Source organism: Equus caballus, chromosome 3 (assembly GCF_041296265.1).
Source record: "Equus caballus isolate H_3958 breed thoroughbred chromosome 3, TB-T2T, whole genome shotgun sequence".
In the NCBI taxonomy this organism is placed as follows: Eukaryota; Metazoa; Chordata; class Mammalia; order Perissodactyla; family Equidae; genus Equus; species Equus caballus.
In genome coordinates, this window is record NC_091686.1 from 26,258,868 (window position 1) to 26,283,006 (window position 24,139).

A 24,139-nucleotide genomic window follows, 5' to 3' on the forward strand; every position below is an offset into this window, starting at 1 on the left:
GGGATAAAGAAAGCCAAGCCAATGTGGTCCCTCAGATAGGACTTGACCCACAGAAGGTAGCACAGGTGGGAAATATTAATGGCTTCAAAGGAAGTTCAAAAAATGAAGGAATGAAGGAGCCACAGGAGGATGGGGAGGAGTGGCTAGGATGTGGGGGTTTTATGAGAGGTTCTTCACTCTTGGAGATGAAGCTGCAAAGTACAGACTCCCCTTTTCTTCTAAACTACTCCTGTATGTCCCACTCTAGACAGAAGCCCTGAGCTACTCATGGATGGAGCACATGTCTGCTTCTGCATCCACTTATATGCCCTAGGGTTTGGGAAATTAATGAAAGACATCTGCGAGCAGGTTTTCTCCAGCGGAATGAGACCCCAGAGCCTCCGCTCCCTCTTGTTCTTCTCTTCTGTCCTAGGCATGCAAACTGATTCAAACATTAGTCTCCACAAAGTCAAAAACTCATATCTGAAGCCAGATGTCACATTCCAAAGTCCAATGTTTGAGATTTTTGGCACCTCCGTTCCCTGTAGGTACAATAGACAATTGAGCCTTAGCCCTGTATAACTCAGGAGGAAAAGAACTCACTTCCCTGCTGTTAACTGAGAAGCTTATAAAAGAGATATTCGAGAAGTATAAATATTCAAACATCAAATGTTGTCATCATTATGATAGAGAATAAGCTTTCAGTTGCTGGAGTATTCCAGGATTTTCAATAGTGACCACATATTTGAAAGTTTTTGGAGGTGGGTGCATAATTTTTAAATTATTGCTATTGATAAGAGAATCTCTGAGCATCAGTGCACAATGCAGGGATAGCGGATATGACTAACGTGTGCGTCAAATGCAGATGGACAATTTGTTCACCCTTATCTACCAGTTCTATTTTTGCCCCAGTTCCGTGATGTCATTTTGGCAGAATATAATTTGATCATCTCACAAGTATCTAACTGATTACATTGATCACTTGATTACTAAGTAATCGAAGTCTAGTACCGTGATGTCTGGCTATAGTCACTCCATAAAAGTAGAAGCAGTGATAAACTAACTGGCTACTAGTTTCCCCAGGGCAAATAATTAAGTTTTAAGGATATACTGTTTTTCATTAAATGGCAGTTCTCTGGGAAGGACTTATTCCTAAATCTTTGGGGACAAGGCAGAAAAGTCATTGGAAAGGCACCAATATGTGAAGAGTTCTCTCATCCCCATCCCCAGAACCCCACAAAGGAGTCTTTTCTCTCTGTAAAAGCATCTTAGGGAATCTTTCCCAACTCCGCCTCCCATCTTCCCTCTGAATAGTGCTTTTTCTGATTAGCAAAGCTCAGTTCCTCACACCATTTATCTTAAGTGGTTTTCACCTTTCTGCCCAGACCTCTTTGGAGCTGGCTTCTAAACCTGTTTTCACCCTTATCTGCTCCCTGTACCCATTTTTTTTCCATCTGTCTAAATTCTAGCTCAGCCCCATCTCTCCCCACCACTTAAATACCCAGCCCAGCTCAGAGCCCTAAGCCCCTCCCTTGCCAAGGAATCAGATTCAAACCATAAAGTAGCTCACATAGGAGTTCATTTCTTAGTCTCAGAGAACGGAACCAACAAGACATTTCAGCCACTTATCATTTTATTCATCTTTTGGCTTAAATCCCATTTTTGCCACATGCCCAATTTTCCAAAGTAATGAAAAAGTCACCTTCAGAAATGATACCTTCAGAAATGATACTTCCTCTTTGACAAGTGATACTTAGTTAAAATTACGTCAACTTGACACCACCCACCACCTCCGTTTCCCTCATTTTTCCAAGGCTGAATTGAATTTATTTTCAAGCTCTTGACAGTTCTGGACCAAACAAGTGCCATTCTTCCATATGTATCAAGAGATGCTGGTTTTCATTAGCAATAGCTTGATTTGGGAATCTTCCCTTTGCAGGTTCATCCAACATGGTGACTGGAGAGACCAAGAGCTTCTTTAGCTTTGCAAAATCAGTAAGTATCCGGGCACGTCTAATATACTTATGGCGGTGCGGTGATTTGCATGTTGTGGGCTCTTCCATGGAAGGACATTGACCTAATAACCTAGATCTTGTTTATCCTTCATCTGCATCATTCATTTTCAGTAAAGCCTCCGTTCCCACCCTGCTGACTACATATGGGCAGATCTGGGACTTGAGTTGCTTTTGTCTAAATGAAACAGAGAGGTGGGAGTGTCAGAGAAACTCAAGAAAGCTTTGTTTCGATTTCAACAGAGATTGCTTAAGTGTTGGTGATTTTAATCATTGATCAAAAATAAACTTAGTGTTAATGCATTTTATTTGCTCCCTGGAGAGACCAGCCTTTCACTTTAGCCACTTTCTGGCCAGGTCTCTTGGTATTTGCCATCTCTCTATATCCCCATTCTACTGAGTGGGAGATACAAAAGGGATCCGACAATTTTAGCCAGCTCCTGGGGTGATTTTTGGACACAGGTGAGTCTGTGAACCACCAGCTTAGATAATCACACTCTGAATACACCCATAACTTTGTCTGCAGTGGAGAAGCCACATCCCTGGGCAGCCACCTCACTGCGAATCTACGCAGATCTGCATTCCCACCTGGAGTTACCCTTGCCAGAATTAGACTAATTTGGGCTTGAACTTCAATTTTGCCCCCTCCGCCTACACACACACAACAGGGGGTTGCTGCTTCTCGTAAGAGCTTGCTCTTGTCTTCTCTCCCAGCCTCCTAAGTGGCTAGTACAGCATCGATTGGTTCACTCACTTTGCAGGCATCTTCCAGCGCTTACGGTTGTGGCACTGTGCCAGGCACCAAGGTATCACGGTGAACAAGAGATGCATTTTAGGCCCTTGTGACTCTTCTATTCTAATGAGGGAAACAAACTGAAATAAGTAAAACATATTAATGATTGTAAATGGGCATGAAATCTCTGAAAGGGGTAAAAACAGGGTGTCGAATACTAACCAGCAGGATGGGTGGAGGCATTCTGAATAGAGTGGTCGGAGAAAGCTGTGGAAAGGGGCTTGGTATTCATGCTAAGTGTGGCACTGAGGGGTGTTCATATGCCCCCTGAGTGCTAACACTGGCTGCCAAAGGCTTCACCCCCACACATTCCCCGATTCTGAAATGATTCGTACTCCCTGCCCTGTGAGATTAGAATTAAAGGGCCTCTCTTTGCATTTGAACTCAAAAGTTCAGGTCAAGGATCGTCACCACCACAGAATCCACAAGGGAGCAAGAGTGAAGTCTAACAGAGGACGCTGTCTGGAGCGACTGCCCTGAAGATAGACTTTGTGCCCCTCACAGCTGTTTTGTTGCTGAGGCTGTAATTAACGGGATGCTGACAGCCTGCTGGGATAACCAGATTGGTCCCAAATTACACACAATTGTAAGAAGTGTTTTCCCTCTCTCCCCTACATGCACAATCACTACACACAGTGTTAATGAAATAATTGCAGCGTGCCCAAGTTTGATCAAGGCACTCATTAAAACACAGCCAGGATGGAGCCTGAGATTTTTCTGCCTGAAACAGGGTTGCCAACTACCAGAATGCTTTATGGTTGGAGGTGAAGGGTGAAGACTGTTCCCTTTATTTGGACTTCCCTTTTATTGGACTCAGAGGCCAAGTCCAACATTAGTTGATCAGTTAGAAGCAAATTGAAGCTAAGACATGCAAAGAATGGAACAATGACTTTGTTCGGTAAGGTTCTAGAGAAGAATTGTCTTCTATACATTCAAGAAAGGGTTAGAAATGAAAAGCATATTTAGAATAATACAGGAGTTTCTCACTCAGCTATCTTAATTATGTTCCACCTTAAAACTCCTGTAGACCCTGTGCTCACATAACACATGTGACCACGACAGTGATGACAATAACAGGTGACGTTATCATTTAGAAAGCAGTCCGACTCCAAAACGGAGCTCTTATTCACTAAAGCAAAACCATCCCTTCCAACGTAAGACGATAATAAAAACAGTTTATATTTATAGAGCACCTACTACATGTCAGACACTGAGCTAAGCACTTCGTGTGTATTAATACATTTACTCCTCACGATGACCCCATGAGGTACAGTAGGGAAACTGCACACACAGAGGTTAAGTGACTTGCCTAAAGTTGCACAGCTGGTAAGTGGCAGAACTGGAATTTGAAACCAGGCATTCGGTTTTAGAACTCACTTAACCACAACTGTGCGGCAATTGTAGGGTCAATTCATTTCACGAGTATTTATGGAGGCATTGCAGATACTCTGTGCATCACGTTATTAATCATTTCTCTGCCTTTGCTTTTGTGGCAAGCAGCCCGTGGCCACATACATGGCTTTCCCAGAGGCGGCCCCCAGGCCCTTATGATGAAGAGTTTTGTGTATGACTCTCATCCCTGTTTTCGACCTGTCTTCCTCACACTTATTTTCCTAACAATTATAATTCTCCCACTTCAAAAAAAAAATCAAGATCTTTTACTTTTGTGGGCCTCCTCAAAGCTGGAAAGAGGCAGGATGTAAACAGACACACAATGACATGAATGCCACCAATGTTCCTGAGTGCCCATCACATTCCTTTTTGCTCTCTATATAAAACTGATTTTAACCATTGGGCCTCTTAGAACCCTGTAGAAACTGGAACCTTGAGTTTATGAATTCTCACCGGCACCAAAGGGAACAGAATTAATCAGAAAAAAGCAGTTTGATAACTATGGCCATAGTTTGTTGATGGAGTATTCACTTATTTTCACATCTGAAGTGGGGAGATGAGAGACTGGAGAAGAGACAGCCGTATCTGCCAGTTGTGTTTATCCCACCTACTGCTTTAGTGCTAGGGACGTTCTGGGTGGGATTGTTCTTTGTTGTGAGGGGCTGTGCTGTGCTCATAGGACGTTTAGCAGCATCCCTGGCATCTACCCACTGGACGCCACTATATTACCCATCCTCCAGTCATCGCAACAAAAAACATCCCCAAACATTACAAACGTCCCCTGGGGGGTCAAACTGCCCCCAGTTAAGAGCCACTGGCTTAGTCCCAACACTGTGCTTCATGGCTCCGTCATGCTGCTCCTTCTTCCTATGTTGTGCTTCCTTACTCATCTTCCTCTGGTGGATTCCTACCCACCTCTCCAGGTTTAGATTTGCCGTCATTCCCCCTTAGGAAGGCTGCTCCTGCAGCCAGTCATCACCCCCACCAGGTCCCCAGCACACTTTGTAAACTCTGCTGCCCCACTCCCTTCACCAGCTCCATCACCACCATTCCCTAAGCCAAGTGCTTTACACTAAATTCTCTCAGGAAGCCGCAGGGGCAATATCCTGCCACTGTATGTAGCTGAGGAAAATGAAGCGCAGACAACAGGGAGCAAGTTGTAGAGCCAGGATTCAACTCGAGAGCTGGGGATCCTAACCACATGCCTTAATTAATGTCCCCATTACATGTGGCCAGTAGTTGTTTTTCTAAAGGGCTCTCTCGCTCCCACCTGGATCCTGAGCTCTTCTGGTAAGCATCACTGTGCACTCGCAGCAGAGCCTAGCCAAATAGAAGCTTTAAAAAAACAGGCCAGCAAGAGCCATCTCTTGGTCAGCTGGCATCCACCTGCTGGCAGCCCCGTTCTCTCCCTGCATTGCTGCGAGTGCAGCCTGGCATTGAATCCTTGTAACCCAGCACCCTCTCTCTTTCCAGTGGTGGCAGGTGGAGAAAGTGAACCCCATCAAGCTGTTTGAAGAGAACAAAGTCATCGCAGGGTTTTCCCTATTAAATCTGCTCTTCAAACAGGGCCGCGCAGGCCTCATCCGAGGAGTGGTGGACAAGCTCATTGGACTCTACACCCAGAAGAAGATCAAGCCCGTGGTGGACTCCCTCTGGGCCCTGGAGGAGGTAAGAATGCTGTTTCTCCCTAGCAAAGAATCTCTTCTTTCTTGGTCCAGGTAGGTTTGGGCAGCCAGATACAATCTTTTACCAAATGATTTTTCTCCAGATTTGTTTGTTTAAAGGAGGGCCCTAAAGTCATTGTCCCATAGTCTAGTGCTTTGGATGTAAGACATACTTTAGGTTCCCTAGTGGTTCTCAAACCACGTGTGTCACCAACCGTTTGTGCCATGAACCCTTCCCCAGTAGGCCACCAAGTTATAGTGGATGTGTATGATTCACCGTTATAAGAGAGCATGTACGTTGTTACAGTGACATCTATATTGTCACCTTGTGGGTATATAAGAGATCAAGGTCAGGGCCAACAATGGCACAGAGCTAAAGGATTTGTGTGCTAAGCCCGGATGCTTGGGGCCCCTGTGAGATGTTGTCGTCCTGGGCATTGTAATGATTGATGAATTGTTGCATCTAGCGTTAGACTGAGTCTTTTCATTAATTGGCCAAAAGTTCTAGTATTTGAAAGCATTCCTCAATCGTGAAAAAATTAAGTACTCTTAGTGCAGCCCTTAAGGATACTCAAGTGTGGACTGGCTGTATTGGTTCAGGTGAGATGTGCTTGGAGGAGGCAGGGTCTAGAAAAATCCTTCAGGACAGGCAAGTTTTGGACATTTGGGAATCCAGTCATGGTAGCTGCCTATGAGGAGAAAACGAAGAGATGTGGCCTAGGTTTCAAGAGATATTTCACTAAGAAATCTTCCTAAATCAGGATGTCATAACCTTGGCTTCAGGGAGCCATGAAACCCCTGAGGAATATTTTTAAATATGTGAGAATGTGTGTTTCTGTTCTTTTGTTCTTTGCATTTTGCATGGGTACCTTACACAGTACAAGTATTTTTTTTTTGTATTTTTGGTAGTCACAAATGCCTTTGGAAAATCTAACAAACATGAAGTTCTGTTGAACAGCTAGTGGTGTCCTCCGGGTATGAAAGCTGGTGTGCTATTTGCCTAATGGACTAGGTTAGCCAAAATCCAGTGGCTTCCCTAAGCACAGATATCCCCAAAAAAGCTTTGTGGGGTCACTGTGTCATCAAATATGACTGGTCCTGGATCCGTGGACCAGGAGTGTGACTATACATGCTTCTCTGATACTGCAAGTATCATGAATGGTCTTAAAAATTCCAACCACCAAAAACTCTTGTTTCTTATGATAACAGAAATACAAACTCATTATGGGAAACTCCTTAATTAACCAAAACACGAGGAGAAAATGAACTGTAATTACACATTCCAGAGATGGGTAACATTGTTAACATTTTGGTTTGCTTCCTTCCAGTCTTTTTTCTATTACAGATCCCCACTATGATTCAATCTATTGCTAAATCAAATCAGATAATCATGTGTTCCTTCTGCTCTGTAGTTTCCAAGATGGTTAGCCTCTCATTCTACTTTTCTTGAAAATGTTTTTAATTGAATGATTCAACCATCCACATAGTATTCACTGTGGTATCTCAGTGCAAGAGAGTATGGCCAGACTACACGGTTACCGGGTTCTCAGTGGTCAGGGAGGAGAGAAAACCGGGGATAGTCAAGACCAACGATAAGAGATTAACTTGACCAAACATTAGATTAACTTGGCAAAGAAGGGGGATTATCCTTAAACTCTGTGCTCAAAATGGACCCAACAAATCTGGTAACATTTAAACAAAGGTTGAAATCCAAGAGGGATCCAGTTGGCCCAGTGGTTCCTTGTTCTAGTACTTGAAATCGTCCTTGGTTACAATGGTAATTGAATCACCAAATAGGTATTGAATAACTGCTATGTGCACAGTGTAGATGCTGGGGATGCAGAGGTGAACAGATGGCCAAGATCCCTGGGCTTCTTGGAGCTTACATTCAGTGGGCTGGGGAGGGGCAGAAGATACTGAAGTCAACAAAACTACGCAAGGTGTTCACCAACTGTAATAAGTTCTTGGAAAGAGTTAAATTAGGGTATAAGTTGGCAAGTAAGTGGAGAGGGGAGGCAGTTTGCACAGAGCAGTGTTTTTCAACCTCTTTTTCTTTTTTTTTTTTTTTTTTTTTTTTAAGATTTTATTTTTTCCTTTTTCTCCCCAAAGCCCCCCGGTACATAGTTGTGTATTCTTCGTTGTGGGTTCCTCTAGTTGTGGCATGTGGGACGCTGCCTCAGCGTGGTCTGACGAGCAGTGCCATGTCCGCGCCCAGGATTCGAACCGACGAAACACTGGGCCGCCTGCAGCGGAGCGCGCGAACTTAACCACTCGGCCACGGGGCCAGCCCCTCAACCTCTTTTTCATTATTACCCTCCTAAGGAGTCTTTCTAGACTTTTGTTCCTATGAAAATTTCCCACCCCATGAAATTTAGTACCATAGGTTTATCATCTATCTATCTGTATTTGTTTTTCTACCTACCTATCATCTATTTATCTATCTTTTTGTGTCTTGTATGTAGATTTGTGCTTTGTACATTAAAAGAGTAATATTGGGGCCGACCTGGTGGTGCAGGGGTTAAGTGCGCATGTTCTGCTTCGGCGGCCCGGGGTTCACCAATTCGGATCCCAGGTGCGGACATGGCACCACCGGGCAAGCCATTGCTGTAGTAGGCATCCTACATATAAAGCAGAGGAAGATGGGCATGGATGTTAGCTCAGGGCCAGCCTTCCTCAAGAAAAAGAGGAGGATTGATGGCAGATGTTAGCTCAGGGCTAATCTTCCTCAAAAAAAAAAAGGAGTAATATTTTTTCATCCTCCACAACCAATTTTTACCCCTTCAGGGCTGGTCTTGCCCCCATTGAGAACACATGCTGGAGACTGACTTTGGAGAAGGAAGGTTAGGTGTCATTTGAGCTGGGACATGAAAGGCAAAAAATGGGAAGAAGAGCATGCAAGGTAGAGAGACCCTCAAAAGCAGAGAGGTGAGGAAAGACTGACCTTGGTGGCTTTGAATATATGGCCAGTTCCCTTGTATTGTTGTGAGTGAAGGAGGGGTTGGTGAAAAGAGAGCCGAATAGGTCAGCAGGGGCCAGATGGAAATCTGAAGTTGAGCACTGCTGCCTTCAAAGAAGCCATATTGGTTAGCACAGTCACGGGAAAACAAAAGACTTACAGGTCCCCACACAGCAGGCTAGTCATCCATGGAGCAGAAACAGCCGGCTGCTGCCTGTTTGCCAACAAAAGCATCCACAGCCAGTCATCAGTAACACCCACCAACTTTCTGATGGTTCTTTTCTACAATATTTACAGACATCTCTTTAGAGCTGCAGTTGGGCCAAACTCGGCTATTTATCAAGCCCACACAGCTCTTCTGGGCTTGAAGAGAGCAGAGCATGCTTATGACTTGCAAACCTCAGAAGGAAGGCTAAAATGATTTCTTCCCCTCCCCTTTGGTAAATGATTTCACAAAATTGCTTTTCAGGCCAGCTCTATGACTTCATCTATGGAATATAAAGTCCATAGGGATTAAAGGAACATTTTCTTGGACTCCCTGAGCCTTCAAACTAGAAGGTTTAATAATATCAGAGGCAATTAGGGTTTCTTTTTAGCCATCTGTCTTTGACTTTATTGTAAAGTTAATACCTAAAGCATAGTGGATATGCTGCAGGCTCAGGTTGCCTCCAGAGATTAAATGCGCAGCCGTACATTAAGTGAGAAAGGAGTTAATCTCTCCAAACAGTTCAGAGGTGGGAAAGGGACAGAAACTTGCGTGTGTCAACCAAGCAGCAGTGACATTAGTGAGCAACTGCTATATGCTGGTACTATTTTAGGATGTCAAGTCTACAGAAGGGATGGATCATGTGTTCCCTAACCCTTGAGTTTACGATTTAGTTCCTGGGACAACACTAAGACCTATGAAACAACTCAAGAATAACTCAGTGTTCAATCATGGGGTATTGGTTTCAGGTGCAACTGGATTTGATAACAAGAGTGATATTAAGCAAGGGTGAATGTTCAGAGATGGTTCAAGAATGAGGTGGGGCTTGGGAGAATGGAAGGATATAAATTCTTTGAATGATGTCAGAGTTGAAAAACAAAGTGTTATAGGCAGGAGAGACAGTGTGAACAAAATTGCAGGAGTAGGAGTGAGTATGGCATAGATGGGGTACAGAGGTCTGGGCTACACAAAGCAGACATTGCTGGCTGAGAAGGAGAGGAAATAAGGTTGGTTTGGTCAATGGAGTCAAATCTTGGAGGCCTTTGCTGCCAGGCAGAGTTTGAGTTGACATGCTGGCTGAGGGGATTGCTTTCAAGAGTGTGGCCTAAGGAACATGGCACCATTTGAACTTCCCAATTCCCGGAAGCCCATCCTGGTCCCAAGTATGACACTGGAAAGATACACACCAGGATTAGGTAGCTGTGTCCTCTGATTAAAAAAGCCTTTCCCCATCTGCCATTTAATAGTGCATATGAGCTGAATCGTGTCCCCCCTCAAAGTCATATGTTGAAGCTCTAAGCCCCCAGTACCAGAATATGATTATATTTGGAGATAGGGCCTTTAAAAAGGTAACTAAGTTACAGTGAGGCTTTGGGTAGACCCTAATCCACTCTGACCGGTGTTCTTAGAAGAAGAGGAGATTCGGACACGCAGAGAGACAGCAGGGAGGTACGCATAGAGGAAGGACCGTGTAAAGACACTGCGAAGATGGGCATCTGCAAGCCCAGGAGAGACCCACCCTGCCGACACCTTGATCTCAGACTTCTGGCCCCCAGAACTGGGAGAAAATAAATTTCCGTTGTTTAAGCTGCCCAGTCTGTGGTGTTTTGTTATGGCTGCCCTAGCAGACTGGTACAGGGCTGCACAGAGATCTTGGCAATTTAAAAATCTTCTGTTAAAGGCGTTGTCTGTAGTATTTTACATCATTTACATAAAAGTCTATGACTGCACTCACCAATACGGTACCACTAGCCACATGTGGCTATTTAAAGTAAATTAATTGTCAAGTTAAAAATTCAGTTCTTTAGTTGTACTGGTCACATTTCAAGTGGTCGATAGCCACATGTGACTACTGGCTACCATATTGAACTGTGCAGAGATAGAAGATTCTCATCATTGCAGAAATTCTTTTGGAGCTCGTCTATGAAATGATACCATCCTTCTGTTTGAAGGTAGAAAAAATTTACCTCCCCAGCAATCTGGCATGATTACCTATTAGTATATTATGTTAATTATGCTCGTCCCTGTATATGTCTCTTTGCCTTGGCTGTAGTGAAATTCACTGGCCAAATGCAGTCACTTATTTAAGTGCCTCTAATCCCTCAATATGTGTCCCCCACATTTTAAAATTTTATATATTTTATTTATTTGCTGAGGAAGATTCACCCTGAGCCAACATGCATGCCAATCTTCCTCTATTTTTTAGTATGTGGGCTGCCAGCACAGCATGGCCACGAACAGCAGGTCTGTGCCCGGGAACCTAACCAGGGCTGCCAAAGCGGATCATGCCAAACTTAACCACAAGGCCACAACGGCTGGCCCTGTGCCCTACATTTTTATCTTCTTGTTAATAGTTGTGGTTTAATTATACGTGTGTCTTTCATTCTATGCCACCACAAAACCTACACAGAGGGTCCAACCCAGTGGTTCAGCAGTTAAGTGCACACATTCCGCTTCAGCGGTTCACTGGTTCGGATCCCAGGTGTGGACATGGCACCGCTTGTCAGGCCATGCTGAGGTAGGCGTCCCACATATAAAGTAGAGGAGGATGGGCACAGAAGAGGAGGAAGACTAGCTCAGGGCCAGTCTTCCTCAGCAAAAAGAGGACAATTGGCAGCAGATGTTAGCTCAGGGCTAATTTTCCTCAAAAAAAACAAAAAAAACCTACACAGAGATAGGTCTGTCTAAAAGAATAAGTGAAGGAAAAATAATGTGATGCTGAACTTGTCCCAGAGCAAGAGGGTGACTTGAAAAAAGGAAGATTAACGTTGAACACCAGCAACAGGGACGGTGAAATGACCCAAGAGACAAGGCTGGGTCGGGATGTGATGGTCAGTTTTAAAGAAGCCACAGGCTTCAACCCCAACACAGACTGGGAAATTAAGAGAGGATGAAGCCAGGCATCTGAAACAGATGCCTAAACCCAAACTAAGAGACAAAGACTCAAGGAGAAACTGTGGAAAGTCTCACTTAATTATGGCAGATCGCAACTGGCTGGCACAGACCTTTAAAGATTTAGAAGCTCCATCCGAGGCACAGTTGGGGTGGGGAAACTATTTTAAAAGCATCACCCGAAAGCAGTCAATATGTGTTCTATCCATGTGCACATTGGTTTGGAGGATGGACTGGGAGCAACTAGTTTGGCCAGGAAGCCATTACAGATTTTGAAGCATGGATAGGTACTCCCCAGCAAAAGTGGGGGCAGTGGAATGGGAGAGAATGAGTGAACCTGAGTCATTGTAAAGGATGGAAATCAGAAATAAAGGACAAAGGAGAAGCAAGAGTCAGAGATGACCAATGGTTTTTTAACCTGAGACCAGGAGTTGGGGTGCCAGCGATACCATTGTGGTTAGCAGTGATGGACACTGCCGTGCGAAAATTGATGAGCTCACATGTGAGTTTGGTTTAAGGTGATGGTAGAACTTGCAGGTGGAGATGTCCACAGGCAATTCAAACCCACAATTACATGGAGGTGAGAGAAGAGGGCTGGGGAATTACTACCAGAACCATTTCTAGAGAATTTACTAGGTACCAGGCATTGTTCTAAGTGTTTTGCATGTATTAACTCATTTAAACTCTCCAACAACCCCAACAACTATTGTCCCATCCAACAGGTCACAAAAATGAGGCTCTGGGGAAGTTATACTTGCCCAAAGTCCCTGCTTGTAATTGAATTTAGTGGAAATTTGAACCCCAGGTAAGTCTGATGCATAGAAGTTATTGAAAAAATGGCAATGAATAAACTCACTGAACAAAAGAATGAGTAAAATCATTGTATTAGCAAACACTTAGCATAGCCTGCCTCTATGTGCCAAGGACTTTCCCAAGCATTTTCCATGAATTAACTCATTTAATCCCCACAGTAACTGAGAGGTGGGTACTGTTACTATCACTGTGATACAGATAAGGAAATGGACTTATAGAGAGACGAAGTCAGCTACCCAACGTCACATAGCTGGGACGTGGCAAAGCTGACATTCAGACCAAGACAGTCTGGCTCTCGAGTCCATTCCATGGGCATTAACTTCTTTACTCACAAGGAAGAAGGCAAGACCAGAATCCTTGCATCTCCCACCCTCCACAGCGGGCGAAAAACGAGGCGTCCTCAGACAGGGCAGTGGGAAAGGGACACTATGACCATCTGACAGGCCATTAGTGTCACTGCTGCTGACAAGTCAGGAAGTACATAGAGGAAAAGCCTTTGGCTTTGGCCGGGGGGGTCATTGTTGACCTTTTAGAAAGCTCTTTCAGTAGAATGATGAGGGCAGAAGTCTGAATGCAGAGGGTCAGGAAGGGAATGCGTGGGTGGGAGAGGCTGACAGCCAGTATAAGCCTCCCATTTGGTGCTGAGCAGAACAAAAGCCTGGAAAATAGCCAGGAGGAGCAGGGTCCACGGAAGGACTGTTTAGAGGTGAATTTGTGGTTGCCTGGGGCGGCGGGCTTGGGGAGAAATGCCAAGGGACTGCCAATGGGTGCAGTGTCTCTGTTTGGAGGGATAAAAATGTTTTAAAATTAATGGTGGTGATGGTTGCACAGCTCTGTGAATATACTGAAAACCAATGCATTGTACACTTTAAATGAGTGAATTGGGTGGTATGTAATTTATATCTCAATAAAGCTGTTATATTGAGAGAGAGAGAGAGAAAGAGAGAGAGATAGGCTCTCTAAAGTTGGGATAAGGGGACTTAGGAGATGGGAGGAGGTACAGTTTGGGAAGTCAGATCCCTGTCTTTATAATATCCTAGCTGGGAGATCTTGTAAAACCATCCATTCAGCCTGGTCCATTCTCTCAGTTTTCAGATGAGGAAACTGAGGCTCCAGAAGCGACTGCTATGTTTGCTTCATGTTCCTTACCTTCATTTTTTCTTTGCTGCGTGTCCTCCTTTCTCTTAAGTGGAATCCCAGACTTTTCAGTTCAACATAATCACTGCCCCCTCCTCCCCCCGCCCCTAACACATTCCCAATTTCCCTGCACATGTTCCCAGCATGCCCAGGCCATGCGTGTTTTCTGCAGCTCAAAATATCAGCACCATCATTCCCCCAAGCCCTGCCAAGGACCTGCCCTCAACCTCGCTCTGATGCATCCAACAGATCAAACAAGTTGAGCCACGGCTCTTGCTCAGCTTCTTCATCTGTGGTGAATAATGGCCCCCTCAGGATGTCCACATCCCTGAAATCTTTGAATGTGTTACCATATGTGGCAAAAGGGACCTTGTGTGTGTGATTAAGCTAAAGACTCTGAGATGAGGAGATTACCCTGGATTATTTGGGTGGACCTGATGCAGTCACAAGAGTCCTTAAGAGAGGGAGGCCAGAGAACAGAGTCAGAGAACGTGATGTGACAAAGGAAGCAGAGGGAGAAAAGGGTGTGATGTGGGGCCACAAGCCAAGGAAGGCAGGTGGCCTCTAGAAGTTGGCAAGGCGGAAACAGGTTCTCCTCTAGAGCCTTCAGAAGGAGCCAGTCCTGCCGACCCCTTGATTTTTAATGCAGAGACCCATTTCAGGCTTCTGACCTGCAGAACTGTAAGAGAATAAATTTGTATTGTGTTAAGCTGCAAAGTTTGTGGTTATTTGTCATAGCAGCAATTGGAAATTAACTCATCATCCATTCAACAAATACAGAGCCTGGGTTTTGAAAACACACTTGCAAGGGAGAAGCCCTGGGTCTGCACTCAAGGAGCAGCCAGGGTGGCAGAAGTGAACAGCCAAACCGTTACCTAAGTGGGAAGTGACCTGAAGGAAGAGAGCTGGATGGGGGTGTGACCTATGCATGCGCCACAGCCTGGGCAAACGCCTGCAAGCTGGAGAGATGGAAGTTGGCACATCCAAGCCCAGAAAAAAGGTGCATCCAGCTGAGCACAGAGTGAGAGGAGGGGACAGGAAACCCGGTGAGGTAGAAACTCCCTCCAATTACCCATCACTCCAGCCTCACTGGACCATCGTGGTTCTTCAAAAACCTGAGTGTCTGTTGCCTCCTTGCCTTATTCATTCTGTTATCTCTGTCTGCATGCCTGTCTCTCATCCTTGTCCTCCTGAAGAATACATGCTCACCTTCAAGCCTCGTGAATCATGTTGGCTCCTCTGCAAAAACATTCCTAACATCCTCAAATCCTGCCGTGACCCCAAACCCAGATTAAGAAATCCTGCTTTCAGGTCCCATAGATTTGCCTCCATCATTGCCATGTTCATGGACAGTTACCTGTGAAAATGGAGAAAATAATGGTACCTTCCATCAGTTCCTAATTAGAGGAATTAAATGACCTAATGTACAAAAGGTGCTTGACCTAATGCTTGACAGATAGTAAGTGCTCACTAGCTGTTATTCTTACAGCACATTGCAGATGTTGAGATCTTTGAGGCCAGGGACTCTTAGGCAAGATGCCATGCAAGGACTACACAGGATGTGCCAGGCAGAAGATTTCTGGGGCCTCAGGGCAGGTGTTTCCATTAGCCTGGGACAGCATCTGCCATCCAGGCCCTAATCAGACAATTTCATCTCCACCAGCGACCACAGCCTGCTGCAGGATTGAGTTATTCACAGCTCAGTGCTCCTTGTTAGAAGTCTGGGAGCTCAGCTCTTAATACGTTTCTGTTATGAAGAAAATGATCGCTCTCGCCTTCACGCCTGTCGTTTGGCTGGAAATACATCACAAAACTGGATTTCCTTGAGAGCCAGGGGCAGAGTCAATGCAGGCTGCTTTTGGCTGCATTTTTGAAAGACCCAGATGAGATTCTGCTGCTTGCAAAGGCTGGAAACGTCTGTTTGCCTTCCAAGTGGATGGAGGAATTACTTTAGATGCCTTGTTTGCAAGGTGGCACCAGAAGGACCATTTTCAAATATTTTCCGAGGTATCTGTACTGATGTATTAATTACAGATTCTGACCTATTCACTAGACCAGATAAGATGGATAGCCGTGTTGTAGACCGAGATCATTTGAACACTAGAACATACATTTAAATCAGAGGATGCGTGAATAAAGGTCATATCCTGGTGGGTGAACATTCCACCTTCTGGAGTCCATCCTCCTCCTTGAGCATCACTCTCCTCCATTGAAAATGGGGCTAGTACCACATTCCCTGTTATTGCAAAGGATTTTATGGTTATTGTGCAATCGATTGAGTCCGTATGTGTTGAACCCTTGTAAACTGTACACGACTTGCCAGTGTGAGGCATATTGTAATGTGCAGGAGCAGCTCCAGTCAGACGGGACATGCCTTTGAACGGGAGACTGGCTCATTGGGTTTCTTAACCTTCCCACTTCTTGGCTGTTTGGCCTCTAACGCTTCATTTCTCTGAGCTTCCTTTTCCTCACCTATAAAACACGAACCGACCCTCTTTCCCAGAGTGGTTGTGTATTCCTTTCCTAGGGCTCCTGTAACAGCACAAACCCAATGGCTTCAAACAACAGAAATTTATAGTCTCATCGTTCTGGAGGCCAGAAGTCCAGAATCAAGGTGTCAGCAGGATTAGTTCCTTCTGAGGGTTGTGAGGGAGAATCTATTCCAGCCTCTCCCCTCGCTTCTGGCGGTTTGCTGGCAATCTCAAGTGTTCCTTGGCGTGTAGAAGCAGCACCCCAGTCTCTGCCTTCATCTTCACATGGGGTTCGCTCTGTGCGAGGGTCTGTCTCCAAATTTCCCCTTCCTGTAAGGACACCATCATATTGGATTAGGGCCCATCCTACTCCAGTATGACTTCTTCTTAACTAATTACATCTGCAATGAGCCTCTTTCTAAATAAAGTCACATTCAGAGATTCTAGAGGTTAGGTTTTCAGCATATGAATTTATGGGGAACGGGGCGGGGGGACACAATTCAATCCATAACAAATGGTGAGTCAGATAAGATCAAAAAGGGCAAATATTTGATGAACTCTAAAGGGCTGAAGAGACAAGGTGTAGCATTAGGGTTAAAGGGGCAGGCTCCAAAATGGGTTCGGGTCCTCCTTCTTCCAGTGGTAGCTGGGAGTCCCTGGGAAAGATACTTCACGTCTTCTGGGCCTTGATTTCTTCATCTGTGAGATGGGCATGATAGCAGGGCCTACTCTCTGGGGTTGTTGCGACAATGTCCTGAGACAAGATGGGAAAGCTCTTGGGGCACACCCTGGCACACGTGAAAGTCAGCCTCTGTGTCACCTCGGAAGGGGCGGTGGGGGTGGGGGCCTGTCTTTCTGTCTCTTGCAGTTGAATCTCCAGGGCTGGTTTCCTTCTCGATTTGCCATGGCTGTGATGCGAACAGGCCTGCTGGCGTGCTTGCCTTGTGCTTTTCTTCGTTTCTAAAGGCATCTGTGGGAGCTGCTTCATGGAACAGAAGCTCTGAGCAGCACAAATGATAAACACATGCTGCTGTTTGGATCTTCCGATCCTCCAACCATCTAGTCTCTGATGACTAAACTGTCAGCTTGTTGTGGGAGGTGCTGCCAGCAAAGTACCATGCTCTGGGAGTCATTTAATAAACCTGAAGTGAGCAGCTGCGTGTGGAGCCCTGGACAAGTGACAGAGTGACAATGGTGGCTAACGTTTGATGTTTACACTGAGCCAGGCACATGCATTGGCTCATCTAGACTCACAGAAGTCCTGTAAGGAACTATTGTTTCCCCATTTTACAGATGAAGAGACTGAGGGTCAGAGAGAGGGATAAGAGGCCTGGACGAGCTCACACAGCCCAGAAGTGGTAGAGCCAAAACTCGACTCTTGGGTTGGCTCTCTCCTGAAACCGTGCTCGTAACCAAGGACCACCCGCTCTAGGAGTGAGGATGACTTTGTTCCAGGCCCTTCACCCTGCTTGTCCCATCCCCCGACTTGGAGGCATCCTGGTTCAGAGAAAGAAGACTGGTTTTCAAGACCCTGGTTCATCTGTCCCTGACTTTTATGATTGCAAGCAGGTGATTTTGAGTAGCAAGCCTTAGTTGTCTGCATCTGTAACATGGGGCTGATAACCCCTGCTCTTCCTGCCAGTATTAAAGTCTGTTGTGAGCCATGCGGGCATGCTGTATAGAAATGCCTCAGAATGGGTGCTTAATTCAGCTTTAGTTAATTCCTTCCTTTCCACTTCTCTTCCCAAACATGTGTTTTTCATACTTTTCATAGCTTCCTTAGCACATTCACATGCATTATCAGCGAGTTCACTCAACAAACGCGAATTGGGTGAGGATGGGGATGTGGTGATTAAGCTGGCAGTCACGTGATGCTCACCTCCGCCCTCTGGGGTTGGTGTAGTTAGGCCCATGTTTCAGGTGAGAAGACTGAGGCAAGGGAAGCTGATGCTTCCTCCAAGACACAAACTCTAAGTGGCAGCACAAATTCCCATGACTCCAAGGTTGGTACTTGTGCCTTGCCACTTCCCACTCCACCTTGCCCCAGTGGCTACAAATTATGTACTGGTTGGGTTCTAATTTCACTGCACTTTTATTGGTCTGTGATTGGACTTGCTCCAAATGATCACCTTTACCATCCAGGCCACCGTGCAAGGCTGTGCTGGAAAGCGTAGAGGTGACTATTCAAAGAGGCTGCACCCCACCATCCGCCTTCTATCTGCACAGCATTTTACTTCCTTTGTAGGAATCAAGCCCCATGGTAAACCGACAGAGATAGGCAGGACAGAAGGTGCTGTGCCCATTATACAGATTTTTAAAAAGAAAGACCGAGCAAGGTAATTTGTACAAGGGCGTAGAACTGGGAATCCCAGCCAGGTTTCTTATTCTGGAGCTCATATGTGTTTGTGAGTATGTGTGTGCGTTTGTGTGTATATGTGTTTGAGTACGTGTTTGTATGTATATGTATATTTTTGAGTATGTATGTGTGTTTGTGTGTGTATGTGTTTGAGTACGTGTTTGTTTATATGTATATGCATATTTGTGAGTATTGGGTGTGTTTGTGTGTATATATGTGTTCGTGTGGGTATGCTTTGCTTATGTGTTTGTTTTGCCTTTTCCCCCAGAAATTAATTCTTTCTTGCAATTAAAAGAATGATATAGGGGCCGGCCCAGTGGCCTGGTGGTTCAGTTTGGCATGCTGTGCTTCGGCAGCCCAGGCTGGTTCCCAGGCACGGACCTACACCATTCATCGTTGGCCATGCAGTGGCAGCAAGCCACATACAAATTAGAGGAAGATTGGCAGCAGATGTTAGCTCAGGGCAAATCTTCCTCAGCAAAAAAGGAAAAAGAATTTGAGGCAGAATCAAGAAGTAAAGAGCATCAGCTAAGAGGAGATGCCTGAAGTCTTTCTCACTGTCTTTTTTTTTTTTTTTGCCAAGATTCTAACATTAATTTTCACATTTAAGAATTTGAGGGAGCCGGCCCCATGGCCGAGTGGTTAGGTTTGCACACTCTGCTTTGGCAACCCAGGGTTTCACTGGTTTTCATCCTTGGCACAGACCTAGCACTACTCATCAAGCCATGCTGAGGCAGCGTCCCACATAGCAGGACTAGAAGGACCTACAACTAGAATATACAACTGTGTACTGGGGGTGCTTTGGGGAGAAGAAGAAGAAAAAAAGAAAGAAGATTGGCAACAGATGTTAGCTCAGGTGCCAATCTTTAAAAAAGAAAGAATTTGACAGCAGGTTTTTTCAGACCTTCCTTGGAGGAAGATTCTGAGAGCAAATATGAAGTAGGCCCTCCTACCCCTGCTGAGATCATTTTTCTGTTTAGATCAATTTTTATATTGTCTTCCTGCTTCTGGTTTCCACCTGGCGGCCATTTTTCAGTGGCCTCTGTTGTCCTGTTGTTCACAGGTTGGCTTTCTTTGTTCTATTTTCTAGGTTGGCAGGTCTCTCTGCATCGTTCTTCTCTGTTTATATCATTAGATGCAATTTAGGTTTGTTGTGTTACAGGATCTTCCCTCAATGCCTTGCAAGTATGACTCACTCTCTGTAACTTTCATCACCTATGTTTGTGCTTCCTCTAAAGTGTTTACAAGCTTATCTCGGACCTGCAGGATTGAGAAATATGCCTTTAAAAAAGTCGTTAAAGATAGTCAATAGCTGTAGCCACCGCTTCTCTCATTGACATTCCGAGCATTTTGTTGGACCTAGCAGGTCCGGGCTTATATTTACTAAGGTTTAATCTTTTACTTTTCCTTGCCTGTTGTTTGAGTTTCTTCTCACCATCACTTTTGTGATTTTAGGATGGCCTGGGCTCACATCGGGAATTCTCTTTGTCATCTTCCCCTCACAATGAGTATTGAATGAATGGCTCTTCCCAGATGTGCTAAACTGTTCTTTCAAGTGCTTTCTTTATTCACTCTTCAAAAAGTTTATTGATACCTGATCTGTGCTAGGGGATGCTGTGAGATGAAGAAAACAACAACCCACTGTCTTAGTGTCCAGGGTCTGGAGGGGAAATGTGTGATATGTAAATCCATCAATTCCACTACAAAATCATTCCCTTGGGAACAAAGCATGAATGACTAGGTCTGGGGGGAACCAGACAAGGCTTCAAAGAGGAGGTCACACTTGAGTTTATCCTCCATCACTCGGCCACTTCCTACTTATCACTGTGGGTATCACAACAGGACAGTCATGTGATTGATGGACAGATGTCAACAGAATTGGTTAGAGGATGTCTTAGGCTGGGATCCCCTCAAAGCAGAGCCTGGGATGCAGGCTTATGTGGAAGAATTTATGTGAGAAGTGATCTCAGGGAGGGAAAGTGAGGGAGAGGGAGAGCATTCAGGAAATGAAAAAAGGATGTATTATCAAAGGCAGCTCCTGTGATAATAAGCGGTTTCCAGCTGTATAATTCCAAGACCCTGAGGTGCTCCCAGAGGAGCCACTCTTAGGAGAAGGGAGTCAGGGTGCACTGGCAAGACTGGATTGACAGGCAGAGGCAGCATGCAGGCATGGAAAGATTCAGAGTCCCAGTGATGTGGGTTCAAATCCTATCTCCTCCACCAACAAGATGTGTCATCTTGGACAACTGACGGAATCTCTTTGAGCCTTCATCTCCTTACCTGCCAAAGTCAGTTTGGTTGTGCGCAGGTTACATGACAAAATACAGAGAGAGTGCTCAATTCTTGGGGAGACTTAGGAAGTGCATCTCAGAACTGTCTTCTTGGGAAACCAAAGGAGGAAGCATTGTCATTGACTGTCGTTCCCCATTAGTCAAGATGGCTCTACAGGTACCGACTTCCCGGTATGTCTGGGCTGTGCATGCATGTGAGTGGGCTCCCCCGTTCTCACATCAAGGATGCCTCAGGGTGAAGCACAGGTACAGGTAGGACCTGAGGCACTGTCAGGTTGCACTTGCACAAAGTTGGCCAACATCTTTGCAGTCCCAGCAGCAGTAGCTAGAATATGATGGGGACCCAGAAGATTGAAAGTGGCGTGCAAGAGGTGTCCAATACAGTGGATATAAGTTTCTCTAGTGGAATAAGATATAGAGGCCCATAAAGTGGTACATCTTGTGAGAGGCAGCACAGAAAGCTCCCAGATGGAGGTACACAGTGATATCCTGGTAATTGTTTTAACAACTGGCCCTGGAAAAGAAAGCCCTGATATGTAGCGTTTGCCAATATCCATAGTGTGAATACTCCCACCATGACCAATATCCAGTCACCAGTATGTCATCTCTGAATGCACAGCTGGGAAAAGACACACACAATCGGCTGTGGGAGCTAGCTCCCCTGAGGACAGATTCCCTGCCTGGCCCCAAGTTCCACGGGATTAGCTGATGATATGATCGCTTGGAGGGTGGATCCCACCAGGCATAGAGCTCACTTTTGCTCTTCTCCTGTGTGGAGAAACCTGGCTTTGTGCCTGCTTGATGACCCGGTGCAATATAACTGGAAGAAACAATCTCAGAACATTCCAGAATGTTCCTGTGAGACTGTAAAATCAATATCCAGGCAGAACCCCCCCGCCTCAGCAGCATCGGTCCTCAGGCCTACATAAGGTCCATTTCTGCATGATTCTTTAGGCCTCTGTTTAGCTCTCATTCCTTGAATACCCACCCCTCTAGCTCAAGTCCCTTTTGTGTGCTCCGCAGCACTCTGGACTGAGATATGTTGTCCCTCTCTGTCCATTTTCCCCACCAAACCTTGAGCTTCCTAAAGGCAAGGGCCGATGTTGTGTTTAGTTTTATATTCCCAGTATTTAATTTACTAACACAGTGCCTGAAATGTTAATTCTTCTCCTCCCCTCCCCATCAAGGAGGAGTCCTGAGTAGTGCCAAGTGCTGTGTTTGCCCCTGAATTTAGGTCTACGAAAAGCAGAAGCCCATGGCTGTGCTTCTCACCGTGGACCATGAGAGAGAGCAATCTCATCCTTGCTCAGTGCCTGTTTAGAGAGAATGGTCATAAAAGCATAGAGGAGCAATGAAAGATTGGAGTAACAGCTTCCATCAACAGTAGAAAAGCCATCAGAAGGCTCTCTGTGATTAACTGTTAAGTGAAAGGCCCAGATATAGGAGCTGTTGGAGTTCAGAAAAAGCCGAGAACGCTTAAGGAAGCTGCAGAAAGGTAGGTGGTCATCATCTGACAGTGATGACCTTTCAATGGCTTAAAACACTAAAAGGAAAGGAGAATTGACAGGGAAGCAAGGAGAAACAGAAGATGCATGCAAAGGATGATGATAATAATGATATGTAATCATTGTCATCAACACACATTGAGCACTTGCTACATACTGGCCATAGTCCTAAGTACTATATGTGCACCATATTTCACTTAATCCTCACAATAACCATAGGAAGTAGATGGGATTATTTATTCCTGTTTCACAAGAAGGAAAACAAGGCACAGAGTGTTACCGAAAATTCGGTCTGTGAACTCGGTGCCAATCCAAATAATGACAGCAGAGTTTCGGGTGAAAAGGAAAAAAAGCAGTTTTATTATTTTCTTTGCCAGGCAAAGGAAGTACCAGCCAGCTAATGCCTTAGGAACTGCTGGCTCCCTGTTAAGAAGTGGGTAAAGGGTTTTAAGGATTTTCTGCTTGTAGGGAGGGGAGCCTGTAACCTGGCTGGTCAGCGTTTTCCCATCAGCCTGCATTTGGCCTTGTGAGGCTATTTGTAGGGAGGAGGATGGTGAGATAAGAGAATCTGCAGGTGGCTGTCCTTGGTTGTCTCCCTCTGTGGTGGGTGGTGGATTCTGGTGCCAAGAAACCCAGGAGTTGGGGCCTGGGAAGCTTCAGTTTCTTGATATTCTCTGAACATCAGTGTCCCTGTAATAAACTTCAAGGACCTGTGATTAGCCAAAACTTTAGTGTGAGCCCAGCATGAGGCCACCTGTGCTTTAACAATTTGTAACTTCTATTTGGTTGTAAAGCTCAGGGAGTCAAAGGTTAAAGAAACAGATATTTACTTGTGAGTGTAACTAAAGAAACAGGGAAAGGAGATGAGAGCTTTTGGTTTTAACCCCATACATGCTGGGTTTAATGTAGGGGAACCGATTCAGGGACGGTATTAATTAGAAGCCTGTAACAAGAGGGGTGAAGTAACTTGCCCAAGGTCACACCGTAAGACATAAAAAATAAGACAATCACTTATTTTTAAAGAGGTTTTTTAAAATTAGTTTAATTTTTAAAAATTTGATGACAGTTTTTTCTCCATCAATTATGCATTTCTTTCCATCCTTACCTCCTTCTGCACTTCTTTTCTTGGTGCTCTGCAGTAAGGATTGGAAAGACTTCTTGAGCTACTAAGAGTAGGGCAGTCCCCCTGGATTTTCACATGCAGTCCACTCACAGCCAGTCCAACTTTGGCAGGTAAGGAGATGGAGGCACAGAGAGATTCAGTCGCTTGTCCAAGGTCATACATCTACCAGGTGGAGGAACTGGGGTTGGAACCCACATGCCTGGGACTCAGAATCTTTCTATGTCTGCATACTGCCTCTGCCTGTCAACCCAGTCCTGCCAGCTCATCCTCCCCTCCCTCCCCCTGAGAGTGGCTCCTTTGGGAGCGCCTCAACATCACATGCTCTTGTAAGAATGCTATTGGAAACCACTTATCAAGAATATCTCAGCAGTCAAATAACTAGAGATGGCAGTCTTAGGAGATTCCTCTTCTGATCTCTTTTGGAAAACAAGAATGACCAATAAAGTAAAATTCAATTAGAGTTGGAATATTCTTTGCAAACATATGAATTCTTCCCATAAGGAAAATGAGGATCCTAAAACTCCTCTGGAGTCCCAGGAGCTCTGACTTG

At 45.1% G+C, this 24,139-nt stretch overlaps 1 protein-coding gene across 1 annotated transcript in view; it reads left to right on the plus strand.

The window, feature by feature from the left end:
- VAT1L (vesicle amine transport 1 like) overlaps positions 1-24,139 on the plus strand; it is a 142,328-nt gene that overhangs the window by 68,618 nt on the left and 49,571 nt on the right. The window contains exons 6-7 of the mRNA XM_023637363.2: positions 1,919-1,974; positions 5,650-5,844. Of these exons, the coding sequence (XP_023493131.1) occupies positions 1,919-1,974; positions 5,650-5,844 (251 nt within the window). The remainder of the gene's footprint in view (positions 1-1,918; positions 1,975-5,649; positions 5,845-24,139) is intronic.